General features: G+C 39.3%; 1 protein-coding gene across 1 annotated transcript in view; it reads right to left on the bottom strand.

Moving 5' to 3' along the window:
• The window catches only part of LOC104537991 (transducin-like enhancer protein 4), a gene marked incomplete at both ends in the record, with an annotated part of 54,536 nt that extends 39,684 nt beyond the window's left edge, over positions 1-14,852 (bottom strand). Inside the window, 2 exons of the mRNA XM_010181027.1 lie at positions 13,351-13,395; positions 14,789-14,852. Of these exons, the coding sequence (XP_010179329.1) occupies positions 13,351-13,395; positions 14,789-14,852 (109 nt within the window). The remainder of the gene's footprint in view (positions 1-13,350; positions 13,396-14,788) is intronic.
• Positions 14,853-15,582: the final 730 nt, after the last annotated feature.

Below are 15,582 nucleotides of genomic sequence, written 5' to 3'. Positions count from 1 at the left end.
GGGGGGGGGTGGGGAACAGACTTCTGTGTAACAGCTTAGTGGTCAAGAAGTTTAATCAGAGTATTTTATATATTACTTCAATTCTTTATTTACTTCTCCTTCCCAGCTCCTGTGGGAACACCCTGTCTAACAGGCTTCTGTGAACTCTGAGAAGGAAATATTCCCAGTTCTTCCACTGGAGAAGGTAAGTCCCTTTTCCAGTTCTTGATCAGAATCATCACACATGAAAAACAACCATGAGCTAAAACATGCAGATGGGTTTGGGGCAGAGACTGGAATCCAGCACAACTCCTTCCAATCATCCGGAGTCTTCCCAGGGCAACAGCACAGCATGCATTTTTCTCTTCTTACAGCTCTACTGAGCCATTAAGGACCTCATACAAATCAGAAACCTTTCTGCTGGATATCCCAGTCATTCTCCTGAGAGAGAAGAAATGTGGGTCTCGCTAGCAGACAGGAAAGTAGATGAACTAAGATGAACAAAGAGTGTTGCCTTCTCCAGCTTTTTTGTTTGTTTTCTGTTATCTGAATTATGCTTTTAAAAAACAGTTTGGGTGACACTGCTGAGACTACCAAGACAACGCAGCATGTCCTGGCAGCAACAACTTGGGTGTTTCAGCCTTCATGCAGTGAGAGATTTAAGACACCTCAACAATTTGTAGGTGACCTCAAGATTTCCCTATGAGCAACCCTCCGCACACACTGGTTTTCTTTGGCTTCATGCTGAATCACTTAACTCACCCCACACACCTCCAGCACCGCTCTGCCCTCGTTCAGCTGGCCCTGCAAAAAGGGCACAAAAGCAACTGCAGCATCACTTCTGTCTCGCTGGAGACAGTGGTCAAAGCAGCTTGTCCAAGGTCTCACAGGAAGCCTTTGACAGCATAGTCCAGAGACCTGCACCTGGATACTCACAAGCCCCAGACCCTGGTGGCTGCATCTCATCCACCTGGGAGCTTTCTGCTTCGCTTAACATTAATACAGAGAGGTATTTCCTGTGTCTACAGATTTTCAGGCTCTTCAGGTTCTGTCGCAGGCTTAAACAAACCTCATGACCCTTAATACAGTGCATACTTACAGCAGCATTTTTCTTTGAAAATGTGTAAACTAAGATTATGCCAGGATTCGTCTCACCCACACAAAGAGAATTGTTAAAAATCAGTGCTTTAGAAGAAATACACACCTGACTTCCAGGCAGAAAACAGAGCTGAGTAAACAGCAACTAAACAAAGAACAAAATATCATTATTTCATACATTCACAAGGTCTGTATGTCAATTTGGCTGAAGGTATATTTGAAAAAAAAGATTGTGTATGCAAAGAAGCTGGACATATGTATCTGCAAAGGCAAGTCATGTCTTTCTACAGAGGAAATTTGCCATTAGTGCTGCTAATGTTTGTTTGAAAAGCATCTTGTATACCTATTTTAAAACTGATCTTCGAGCAAAAACTTACAACCTCAGGAAAAAACCACTCCATATGTATGCTCTTGTACAATCTTGTGATGCTATTGCTCTTTACATCTCTCTCTACATGATCAAACCTAAGAACAAGGTCATCCTCAGTCAAAAGTGGTTTTAGAAGAAATGTCAGAAACAAACCATTTCTCAGAAATTTCCAGGATGCCACATGCACAGAATTGTAAGACTTTTTCTTATGCTGCCAGTGAGTGAAACAGGACGCATGTTTTGGTGTGACCAGGCTGTAGAGATAACCCAGGGAAAGTTGTGAGGGGGAAAAGAACCAAGTGTCTTGTAGAAACACGCATGAAAAATGTCTTTCCCCTCATGTTGTCCACATAAAAGGCACATTATTAGCTTTGTTTTCCTTAACAGCCATCTCTAGCAGCACATGAAGCAGAGAGTTGGAAAGAAAGAAGGACTTCTTGAAAGAATTAAACCAAGAGCTTATACAAAATTTACTTTTCAAGAGTAACACCTCCATAATTAGACATGGACAAATACGTAACAAGTAACTCTGACATAATAAGTCCTTTGATGTCTGGAGAAGTCAGTGTCTCTTCCACCAACGTTTAAGAGCAATGAATAAGCCAGATACTCTCATCAATGCCTATATTTTGTTGTTCTTGTAGTTGTCATTGCTTAGGACAAGACTGAGAAATAAAACATATAGTTTGTCCCCAAAATTTAAGAAGCATTGATAAAAACTGTAAATAAGCAACATGCTCAGACTGCAACAGCTTTCTGCAATTAGGACAGCAAGCCTACCAGTTAAAGTGAGTATAAGAATAAACAATCTATCCTTTGTTAACACACTGACACAAACATACAAGGTGTATTTTATATGCAAAGTCTTTCCAATCTTTTTGTGTTGTTCAAACACTACAGACAGATATTTTAAGAGGCACCTACTTTGCATCGAGTCACATGCTTTATAAAATTACAGAAAGCAGACAGTAGTGGTGTTGTAGCTGACTCTCTTACACATCAGCACAGTGCCGTCTTTCAAAGGGTGCACTATGAAAGTAGATGGTTGTCATACAGAGTGAATGGTACCGCAGGGAAATAGGAGACGTGAGAAGAAAACCAATTAACGAGCGTCCTCCAATCGTTCCTTGTTCTCTGCCTCCTCCCTCAAACCACTAATCCAGCACAACCATTTTGGTCAGTTTGGGCCTTAATTTCTTTGCTTTCCTTCTCCAAATGCCATCACAAGACCAAACCCCTACTTCCAACTTCTGTCTCCAAATACAATTAACAGAGTAGCAGGCAGGAGAACAAGATACTCAAGTATCTTTAGTGCTATGCCCTGCTAACCTCTGGGGCATAAGGACAAAGGAAATCTTGTATCAGTTAAGGCACTGCTAGACCTCATTACACAGCGGATAGAGGTTTGGAAGGAGTCCTCTTGCCTCCATGGCAAATAACATTTATTTAATATTCTGTCATTCTCTAGAGCCTCTCATCTACATCCATCATCATGGACATTAACAAATTAAATCTTAGATCAGTCCCCATCATGTAAATATCATCACGATTTCACAGAGGGAGACAGAGGCACAGAAATGTTAAGAGATTTTTACAAAGTGCTACAGAGTGCAAGCTCGCAGTCAGAGGAACCACAATTGATAATTCCTCACATGCTTTACATTAAAAATGGCCTCTTCCCCAGATCGGAGGCAGTCAAGTCCGTGGGTAGGTATCTGCAGGTATCCAGAGCAGGAAACAGAACCGATACCAATGATGACTCTTCTCTGTAGACTCACAGTGCTTCATGAAGGATGGGTACTGAGCTCACACCCCTTCATCTTCAGCTACCACAAAAACCCAGCAGAGCCCCACATCCCTCTCAAAGCCAAAACCATGACATAGCTTGGCTCAGCTGCAGGATTCAAATGCCTGTGTGGACTCCACACTGCTACCAGCTACTTGGCCATCAAGTAGTTAGACAGTGGCTTGTCCATCTCACAGAACATTAGGGATTGGAAGGGACCTCAAAAGATCATCTAGTCAAACCCAACTCAAACCCAACACAGGATGTCCCAAGGCAGACAGGAAGCCAGTCAGAGACATCGCCAGAGCTACTGGCAGAAATCTGGCCCTGCACAGCCCTTGGTGAATTGGCTTTCATGAGAACACGTGGACAAGCATTGCCAAGTCCAAGTGTGCCCCATTCCCCAACCCTTAGCTGGGCTGCACTACAGTTACTTTGTCTCCCTTTCTTTTATTAGAGGAAAGCTTAATAGGAAAATAACACTGTGTTTTCAAAACTAAGTCCAGAAATGTTTCAGCTACGAGGCATGGCTGAAAACTCCTTATTCATCCCTGTGAAAGGTTAGAAATGGGAAGACATGGTTGTCCAAGATAAAAACTTTCCTCAGTGATTGCTCCACTTTCCCCATGGTTTTAAAAGGTAAAAATTGAATCAAACGCTAAATAGGAGTAATGGGTTGACCATCAAACAGAAGTTACTGAGGTAGATGGGTTAACCGAATATCCAAATATTTAAACCTGGAAGCTTTCAGTTAGCTCTCTGCATTATAAGAATATGCAAAAATTAAGTTCCACCTCTCCTGCCAAGGAACAAAGAGACACAAGAAAGAAAATAAGTGATCAAAATGCCACCTTCTCCCTCAACCCCCAGGTAAAAACTCACTCCAATTTGCGCTATGATGAATTTTAAATAATGCTGTCATGTTAATGTGGTAAATGACGGCTTCAGTCATTGGGCAACACCCTGCAATCCAGACTTTCCCAGCACCAAGGTCTGTGCACCATCACGCAAGCCTCCTCCCAGACACTGCAAGGGGGTACCTGAGGATCACACTACTGGGCCAGCTCAGTGGGCTTCAGGTTACCAACTCTTCCTTCATCCTCTGCTGAGCCTGTTGTTGTAACTCAATGGACAGCTCATAACAAGTTTTGAAGAAGCTCTCTGCCTTGACGACACAACAGATCCAGGGTAGACCTTTTTACTCTTGCTCTTGGGTTTAAAATTGTCAGTGTTAAACTTTCTACAAGTACCACAATGCTTTATAAAGTATTTGCAGAGAACATGTGTTGGCCCTGCTGTCTTTTGATTTGTTGACTTTGGGTTCAAAGTTGAAAAAGACAAGGGGAAAGCAGCCTCTTGGCTTTCCAAAGTACTCTTCTGCCAGTAAATTGGCATCACTGGCTATGCCTAATTGAAACCTAGCTGATGTCTTAACAGCAGTCTCACTGTGCCCTCTCTACCGTGCTACTTCATCAGTGGCTACTCAGTCCCAGGAAAATCACTTCTCTCTGGGGTACACCAGGATGGACTCAGAGAGGGTTTTTTGCATTTGCAAGTTCTCCAGACAACCAAGATACTAAGCAAAGTCACACACATAAGCAGACAAAGTAAATACAAGAGAAGTTTATTGTATTTAAGATGGAGGAAAGAGTAGTATTTTAAAAAATTAAATGCTCTTGGTAATCATACACAACATGCACACAGTAGACAACACGACACATGCCAAACAAAACCTAGTGACGGGACCTATTGTTATGCAGATTGTTTATAGCATGAAGGGGACAGATTCTGACTTCCACTCAACTGTGAGATGCTCTGCAGAGGTTTTTAAGCAAACACAAGAAAAAAGAAAAGCACATGTTCTCATTGCCAGTGTTCCACATCCCAAACATAACAGTGAAAGGTTTTTCTCCTTTGAAGAAGTTGAATCACATCCATCAAATGTCAGAAACCTCTGGCAGTGTAAGATCCTGCAGAGAAACCATTCAAGTAGACCAAAAGAGGCTAAGTTAGAAGACTTCCACTCAAAACCATGTCCTGTGTTCTCTCTCCTTCTAACACAGAAAGGGAAATTGCCATCAGCACATCTGTGCCATTTTACGATATATAATCCACAAAAACTTAACAAGAAATTCCAGAAACAATATAGAATCATAGAATAGAATCATATAATTGCTTATATGTATATGTATATTCATACATATATTATATGTAAAATATGTATACATTTTTAATTTGGTAATTTTTCCTAGAAGAGTACACCTCACACATTTTCCGAGAATAGGAAATTATGACAAAAGTTTCTAGCTGTATCTTATACTCAGCTCCCTTTACTTTATCATGAATCTTAGGACATTTCACTCCCTACTAGCAAAAAATGATTATGGAAGAATACTGGAGGAAAAACTAAGAAGCATGAGCCCAGTGCGGTTTGAAAGCTTAAAATTAGAAGGGAAATAAAAAGAACCTAAAATTTATTATTTTTATCTCAGAATTTATTTTAAGACAATCTCATGATTTTCTGGGGACTGGCATGATTTAACAATTGGAGTTGGAAATACAGCATACCATACAAATACATAACCATAAAGAGACCATTTCAAGTTTACTGTGGGGACTGTAACTCTGACTTGTCTGACATTTGCACATTTAAACGTCTTAGCCATAATACCACAGTGTTCAATACGAGAGCCTTATGTACCTGTCCTGGGCTAGGAAAGATGAATCCTTATGTCTAAATCCTATCCACACACACAGGAAAGCACGATTTAGAGTTTTGTTTACTATTCGTGACATATTTCAGTTATATTTAAAAAACATTATTTAAAAATAAAGCTGTGAACACCTGCTTTTGACATTATGCCAAAACGCTTCCTGCTACACTGAACTAGAAGAGTTAGTGTCACCACTAAGATAAACAATATCAAGGGAAAAAATTATAGAAGTAGTACTTCAAGGTATCAGTGGAATTGTAAAATATCATCTCAAATCAAGACAAAACCTGTAAAAATATACAGATAACTAGAGAGACAAATAGGTATTTTTTAAACCACTTCATATTTTTGTCCTTGAAAGTAAAGATTAATTTTTAATTCAAACATTCAATTTCTTTCATAGAATTGCATTTCATAAGTATAGATAGGTTTGGCTCCAAGTATATTGTCACCTGTTAGTTAATGCAAGTATCGGTTTGTACATCATGTGTTTCACATTATCATCTTTGTTCTGCTCTCGCTGTGCCTTGTGGCTAAATAGATTTTCTCAAAGTCAGTGGCAACAGATGTGCTCAATCTGCAGACAGCAGCAGAAGTGACTTCTGTAACAATTAGAATCACACTGTTTACAAACTGGCCGGTATCTGTGATAAACCCAGTTCTCTATTACATCCACAAATCGTACATCACGTCTTCACATTAAAAAAAAAAAAAAGTAATTGATAACTCCAAATTCTCAACATTTGACAGCCTTGGTGTTAGGAGTCACAAAATCTGTTTCCTGGCTGTAATGCACTGCATTCCTAACATACACTGTGATTGACCTGTGTGAGCATTCCCCTCACTTTTTGTGGCACAAACCAAAATCAGAATCCCTGCCTCCAGGAGCTTACAATCCCAGTTACTTCACATGCCTGAATCCTTATGTTTAAAGTTATTTCAGTTGCCAAGCTAAACAGCCAAACATTTTCAAGACAGATTTACAATCGCCTCTGCAGCCTTAATTCTACTTTCCTAATGTCTAATTTGTGCACTGAAAGAGGTCCTCTAGGAAAACTGGTAATGAGATCAGTAAGTGTATAACTAAAAACTGCACCATGTTGCACATACACAACAGGGCAGGATCAAGCTTACACAAATGCTTTAAAGCTTGGGCATCCCAGCATCTGGACACTTCACTTTGAAACCTATTCACTAATTAATGTTTTTTCCTGGGCTGAACAACCTCGGCATTTCTTTTTTTGCACAAAAAGGAAGGCAAATCTCACCACACAAATTGGTGCAGAAGTTACCATACACAAAATGGTGACACAGCTTCCTTCTCCTCATGAGCAGTAAGTTCTGATTGTTCAGCAGAAGCCTCATGTCAGAGTGGTATTTCTAGTTGTGCTGGACAGAGGTCCACATCACCTCTCCCTCTCCCTTCTCTCACTACCACCACTACCCAAAAGGGGCTGGGTGTTCTCACCAGAATGGTGTCCCTTACTGCAAACAGCAAAGGTGATGGAGTTTCTTGCATTAAAAATAAATAGAAAAATAAATTTGCAATTTTATTTTAGGGGAAGGTGTTAGGCACCCCTAACCACAAGGTCACTGCTGGCCCCTTCAGTAATTACAAGCAGGCCCATAAATTTACACAGTCAGTGAAGCAGCCTCACGGCAATTAGCATCTTTCAAAGGCAGAAAAATGCTTTTATGTTTAAGCACTGTAGAGCACAGTCTTCTGACAGTAAAAACAGAGCCTATGTCTTAATTTAAAAGTTTGCTCAGCATGTTTTGTGCTATGTCCTGCGTCTTAAGCATCTGTCTGAATTGCCAAAACAAGTGGGGGGAAACGACACGTTGCTTTGCTTTGCTCAGGAGCAGCAAAACCAGGGTGCAATGGAAGTTCCTGTCCTCATGCATGTTATCCTGCAGTTGCAGGGGGAAAAGTTATTTCAACAGTAACTGGTGGGGAAGTGGCAACAAACTCCCCAGTAATTAACATCTACATGGTGAGGAAATGAAAGCATGTATTCTTGTTTCAGAACTTAGCAGTTACTACCAAGTAAAAGGTTTCTGGTTTAACTGCAGAATAATGTATTTTCTAACTTTTCATGAGCTTCTAAGCTTTTCTGCTGGGTTTAGAGGCTAAATAACCTAAAACTGGGACAAACAAGCCTCAGTTGTCAAACTGATTTGACAGCCTATTTTTTACGTTTCGTGACTTTGATGGAAAAGCCACTTGTTTTTCTTTTCCTCCTTAATAGTCCTGTGTGAGCTGCAGTCTTCAAAATTTCACTTCTAATCTTTTTCATTTTGAAGTTTCCCAGTTCAGTTCTGACTACACAGTGCCTGTATCTCTATTAAATCTTTCCTACTGTTTATAATGAAGAACAAATTCAGCTGGTATAATTTTAGCTGGCTCTCCAGCTATTCTTCAAATGGAAGACAATATACACTCTACTAGTGACTGTGTTTAAAAAAAAAAAGTGCACAAATGCATGCACACACAATCACACCAAGCCAAATCACTGCCAAAAAAAAAAAAAGAAAAAGAAAGAAAAAGAGTATTTTTCCATTACACAAACCAATTCTCTGTGATATATGTGTTTTATGGCCATGGAGACGAAAAACGGTCAAAACTCTGCCCTAAATTAAACAAATTGATTCCCATCTTTACCCCTTTACCAAAATAATTTACTAAGGCTTAAGAACCAAGCAGACTCAAGGCTGGGATGTTGTACAGCCCACACAGTCGGTAATAAATCTCCCCTTACTCTCCATACTACTTTCTTAAATAGCTCACTATAAAGCCTCAATCTAATTAAAAACAGCTTTCTCGGCAACAGCGGCCTTGATTTCACTTATTTACACATTAACTGCAACCTCCATTTGGCCAATCCAGTCTATTCCCTGTACCACGCAGGGACTTTTATCTGCCCTGGACAGCATTTTCTCCAGCAGATGAAGTAGATGCCGATTGATTTGCTGTCGAGCATGGTAAATTAATAGCAACAAATTGCTGAGGGCCCCATCTCGCTGCTCCACCATGCTTCGGCAGTTTTGCTTTATTTGCTCCATGATGGGCAGCAGTCAGGCCTCTTCAAGTCAATTTCTTCTTAACAACCTGCAATACTTTTCAATGGTGAAAATAGAGCCGTTCCTTGTAAGTCAGTAATCAATATCCTATTGCCCTTAGAAAATGCTAAACAAGCAGTATTGGCAATCCACTTGGTACTAGAGGGTATCAGATATAATGCAAATCCATACTGCTTCCCTCCTCGTAGTTATTACAGTTTGCTAAAAGGTTCCTAATGCCATTTATCATCATTTACCATCGACTACTGCAGCTATGATTATATCCTATTAGCTAGCAGAGCCCTTTCATTTCTATCCAATTAATATTTTAGCAACACTCAAATGGTTGTTGCCCAAGTCCTGTAATAAAATTTACATGGATGGGACTTTTTTTTTTTAACTGTGATCTTAAAAAGTCATTTCATTTATTTTTTAATACTCACTTTCTTAAAAGACCTGAATTTTCTCTCAAAAATGCTGAAATCCAACATTCTAGCATGTGAATTAGTTCAAAGACAGAAGTCTAACGAAAAGGAGTGACTCAGAATTTATGTATTGCCACCTCAAAAAAACAATCAAAGTAAAAAGTGAAGGCTGTATCCTATTTATGCTTTCCAGCAGTCCCATTCACAAATATCTGTTGTCTGTAGCCAAATACAGACACTTAAGTGATAATTACAATTCTGAATTAAAACCTTCAGCAAGCATGTTTAATTACAGCAATTTAAATAAACTGTTTACCATAACATTAAAACAGCCTAATTTCAGAAATTAAACCAAATGACCACCATCACCAAGCAGCAACAGTATATTAGAAACACAGAGCAGCACGTCAACTATTCATTCATAAACTATCAGCTGAGCCTCTTAAAAACAAATGTTAAAAAGCAACCTAGTAAGAAACGGGCATCTTCAGGCCGCACTCAAACATTCATATTTATGCTAATATTGCAATTTAAAACTAAAGGGAATTATCTGTTCATACTGCAACCCAAAAACTTTCAACTCAATGCCTTCTTCTTTTTTTGGAATGTGTCTATTCTGAAGCACTATTGATCCTAGTACAGAATATCAAAAATTTGCTTAGTTTTTTAGGCTGTAACATCACATGTCACAACATACCCCACACTTGTCTTTAAAAAAAAATACAAATGACTAATTCTAACAGTTTAATGTTATTTACTCAGTTACCAAAATTTAAATTAATTATGTTCTCAAACATAATTGTTAAAAATTGGCAACATTATGCAGGCTTAATTAAGATTAAATCCAATTTGCTAAATGTACTTTAATTGGTACTAATTACATTAGCTTTCCTTTCAGAATGACAAATTCCCCATAGGTTGCACTTTAATAGTTTTCTATCAAAATCAACACAGGATGACTGATGATGAGCATCACATGAGGGGTGGGAATAGAGATGCTCTTCCCCCCCTCTCCCCTCCCAGACACACAGGCACACTCACTACTGCTGCTCTCTGCCCGTTTATCCTTTTATCAATTTGCTAAGTCACAGAGTCATGACTCCATCACAGCCATCATTTTCTGTTCCAGTGAAAAATTTCTCTAAAAATAAATAAATACTCTGTGGCTGGGGGCAGCCAAGAAGAACAGAAGCTTTAACAGAAAAATACACAAAGGTTTCAAATATCAGGGCCACAAATTACTAGGGTACTTCCAAGGACTCCAGGGAGTCCTGCTCTTGAACCCTTTGAGACGCAAATCTAATAAGTGAGTAAGCCTAACCTGATCTTGAGAACCTGGCCCAATTACCCCAAAGGGCAACTTCACTGCATTATTGCCTGCTTTCCATTACAAGGGCATCCAGCAAGTACATCTGGAAAAGAACCTGAGAGGAACCAAGGCTGTCTGCCCAGAAAAACAAATAAAGACAGATATGCCTCTGTGCTAACGTGAAAAGAAGAAAGAAAATATAATAAGTAGGTGGTTTGCAGGGCTGTCTGTATTTCATAATGTGATAAACTGCCCTCAGGATTTTTTTATATGATTGAATTTAGAAAGCTGGAGGGGGGGGAAGAAAAAAAAAAAAAAGGGTGAATTGCTCAATTTGAGCCGAGTAAAATTCAAATACGGGAGAAGAAGAGAATTGAATTTAAGGTGGAAGACTAAAAAAGCTTCACACTCGTCAAACGAAGCAATCAACACTATCTATGTAATATACCAAATTGGACCCTAGCGCTGTGATGATAAAGCAAGATGGGAAATATTTTCCAGTTACTGAAGCAAGAGGAGAGAGGAGGGGAAAAAAAACACCATCACATCAAACAAAAAAACCCACAACAACAAACAACCTGCTGTGGCAATAGGAGACATGAGAGATATGAAATCAGATTTAAGAATGATAGCAAACAAGTTTCTTAGCTGCAGCCAATTCAAATAAACAACTGACAAAGTATTTCAGTGTTCTGCATGAGAGTACAATACTCAAACTACTAATTTGACTAGACTGAACAGTAATGGGAAAAGGTGTTTAATTAATACCCAGTCCTTTGTAATCCCCACGCTTAGTTGTAACTAAGTGTTTAATTTCTCCAGAATATCACTGACAACTCCATCACCACAACTGTATACAATTTCTTAAGTATTTAGAAATTAAAAGTTAAAAGGGCTTTCACTGTGGGATTTTTCCCTCCTCTTAAAACAATTTAATTCCACATTGCACTTGCAAGCTAATTTTGTCCCACAGAATTTTATGCAGCCAGTTTAAGTCTACATACAAATAACTGCTGCAAAAACAGGGTACCTAGAAACATAAGTCTGACTGCAACGCTTGCTTTGAAACGCCTGTAAGAATTTGCTATGTAGGTGGCTTGTACAGACTCTGGTCTTCATGAATTGTTTCCGTATCTACTGCTCTACTGATTTGGAGGGAGGGAGGGGCATTGGGATTTTTGTTGTTCTGGGTTTTTTTTGTTGTTGTTTTGTTTTGTCTTAAATGGGAGCAGAAACAATCTGGCTATTCACTGGGAAACAGACCCAACACCTCTGAGTCAGTGTCAGTCTTTCCACCAGCACCCACGACCTGAATCCGGTCCAGTCAGTCACCACATCCATACAGTATGATCAGCTGCAATCACAGCTGTTTCTGCTCAACCCTTTGTTAAATGTGCTTCTTGAGTCTTCACGGTTGGGCACCTGTGAGAAAGACATCTGAATTCAACAGGTCTACATATAATGTCTGTAAAATAATGTGTTTGTACAAATTTGGAGCTGCGGATGCAAAAACACTTTGAGGCAGGAAGTCCCACTGTCTTCATATTTGTATGCTATCTAGTGCAAATAGCCCTAATCCATACTGTGCATTGGGATGCTAATGGAATACAAGATATAATAAATAATAAAGAACATGAAAAAACATTTGACTCGTATGTCTGCTCTCAACAAGATAGAGAAATCCTATTTCCACAACCCAGAGAAGTTCCAAATCCCTAACTTTGAACAGAAATGCGTACAAACCAATTTTCAGATGGTCTTTCTTCTCCCATCCAATCATTTCTTTATTTCTGCAGTTTACACTCCCCAGCAACACTTGCAAATTGCTCAACCATTTGCTAAAATGAGTTGTCAGTATTAAACTCGACCATACAAAAAGTTCCTTCACTGGAAAAGAGGTCAGATGTTTAATTCATTCTCCTCTAGAGAAGGTTAAAAACACGCATTACTAAATAAGAAACTCTGATTTACACTACCATGCTCTATCTGACTAATCTCCTGCTAATCTTGGCCTATGTGCTAGACTTCAAGGCACAAAACAGAGCATGTTAACATCCTCACAGAAAGCTCATTTACTCTTTCATGTCTGTGATGCTAAGACAGTGGTTTTGGACAAAGGTCCAAGTAAGCAGCCTGAGGGCAACAGGAACATGGCTGTACATCAATTGCTTTTGTAGCTCCAGCTTAAATCAGTCCAGGTTAACCGAAGAGAATAGTCCTTTCCACACGCAAATACAAATCCCTCCACCCCTAATACGCATTAGTGATGTAGCTACCATTCCAAAAAGTAAACCTTGAATCTCTGAGGTCAGACAGATCTGAAGTTACAACCCACATACCCTATGCACATACGCCTTCCCTGTGCAGTACAGGACCGTTTGCATGTGTGAGGATTGCATGTGGAAAGTCAACTGAATTAGCCCAGACTGTAACCTATGCAGTACCCATTTACCATACACAAAATGGAAGTTTCAGGGCCAGGTTAAATACAAAAAAATTTCCAGTGCACTCAAGCATGCAATTAAAGCAAGTCATACAGAACACACATCTGTTTTAAGACTGATGGGAGAAATTACATGGAGCACTCTTACACAAAACACATTACCTACCTGTTTATGCATCTCTATGTTCAGCCCATAGGACATCTCGTAATACTAAGAAAGAAGAAGATGAATCTGTTAGACCTTGCAATTGTGAAAACTATTCCAAAATTTACTTTGACTCAAACATCATTTGTATAAACACATACAGACCTAAAAACATTTATTGGCCTTGAGGAACTCCTGGAATTTAAAACAGCCTTTCATAGCCACCTTTTTTTTTTCCTGCTTTTTTGCTTAATCTACATTGCTTCATGTCAAATTTACAGAGAACAGCCATAAAACAAGGAAAAAAACAGACAACAAATAAGTCACAAAATCTAATCAGAACCAGAGTTAAAGATTAGAAGCAGAAAAAAAAATTCACACAGAAAATGCTCAAGATTTTATTCCCTAGCACACATAAAAGATGTCAAAAAATTTGCCTGAAGTGCTTGAAGCTAGACACACATATAAATCAGCAATGTCTAACAGACTGATTATTCAAATTTTTAAATTAAAAACATACAAAAAAGCAGCAATTAAATTGTAGAGATATAAAAAGTGAAAGACCATGGAAATCCAGAGGCAAAGCAGATACACCAATGTGTGTCCTGTTGTGCCCGAGTATTGCGGGGAACTTGGTTCAGTCTGTAATGTTAGTAACCACACAATCTCCAAGACTTAGGTGTATTAGGTATGAAAAAAGACAACTGTGAGCCTTAACATTTGCTTGTGCCCTTGGTAAATAATTTTTCAAGGTTATTTACTCTTTTTGTAAATACAAGAGTGTCATTTGTCACATACACATGGAAATCAGCTAACCCTTCAACAATGTACAAAAGAGCAGAGAGCAAAGAGCTCCTCTGGAGTTATCACGATCCATCACGCAACTGCATATTTAAAGATGTCTTCTTATGCATGTTATTTAACCAGGCAGACCACAACCATTGAGGAAATCCCTTTCACAGCTGAGATCCTTGCCATTCTGCATGTAGCAAAACAATGAACCTGCTCAGGTGCAACAGTTCTTCTAGGAAGTAGGCTTCACATTTCTATGCATACGTGCACAATTTTGGCTCACGCCCATCACAGAAAACAGTAAAATCGTTCAGGATAGTATTGAGATATGATTGCTGAGAGAAGTCGGCAAACCTGACAAGATTGTCTCCAGGTATAGTAGGAAAGTTGCATGCTGCTTTGAAGAGCTGACAAGTAACCTGCTAGCATTTGGAAGGAATATCCCCAATTGCTTAAAACGTTAAAAAGCATGTTTTATGTGGAAACCAACTGCTGAAAACAAGTTATAAACTCCTGAAACAAAGGATTCATAATAGAAGCACTGATGCAACCTCAACAACAGCAGTGCTACTGTAATCTTTCTGTTTGCCTCCAGCAATCCAAATGTATTTCAGTCTCAGTATACCAAGCTAATAGACATTTTGAATTTGTTATGCAGCTTGCTTACCATGACATAATGTCGCTGCATCTCCGTCTTCTCACTGGCCAGTTTTTCACATTCTAGCTTTAAACTGTTCAAGACATAAAAAGGAAAAAGCAAAGGTACTTCACAACAGAAACCTGACATTCTTCTGACCACAGGTTTCTCCTCTTTTCAAGCAGTTCTCCAACACACAAATAGAAATGTGCATTCCAGATCTTGCTTGCGTGGGAGGTCAGTGTGGGGTTTGTACTCTTTCCTCGAAACTTCAAGAGATACTGTGCAACATCCTCATTCCCTAAGTAAACTGCATGCAGTACACCAGAGAGTATTTTCTCTGAAAAAAAAAACAGCCCTCACCACTGGTTCATGGAAAAAGCATGTAGAGTTTCATACCTCTAACACAAGCTGGAGAAGCTACTTACAAATCCGTAATTTGGATTTCGGAGTTTTTATTTAAATGAGTTTCAGAAACACCTCTTGCTTTCACTCAACCCACAGAGGGAAGCAAACGCATTTCACCACTTCAAGGAGCAAAAAGTTGCTGGATTTTATGAGGGGCTTTTTTGCTGTTACTGTTGACAGAACTGGAAGGAAAATACTGTAGGTAATTTAACAAATACCATGGTAAACATTAATACCTCCGCTGTTTTCGAAGTTTTTGTGTGTGTTTGTTTTCAGAAGCTCGCTAAGCAATCCTGCCTGAAGTCACTTGTCACTTTGAGGACACAGCACTCTTCTACCTAAGGATAATGAAATCGCTCGCCGCCTCACTTCCAGGTTATCAGCACTTGACATGTCAATGAAAGGCGCGAGGGGGC

This window comes from Mesitornis unicolor, unplaced genomic scaffold, assembly GCF_000695765.1.
Source record: "Mesitornis unicolor isolate BGI_N332 unplaced genomic scaffold, ASM69576v1 scaffold26043, whole genome shotgun sequence".
NCBI classification, from domain to species: domain Eukaryota; kingdom Metazoa; phylum Chordata; class Aves; order Mesitornithiformes; family Mesitornithidae; genus Mesitornis; species Mesitornis unicolor.
Note: the sequence above shows the minus strand (reverse complement) of the source record. Positions and strands in the feature narration are given on the sequence as shown.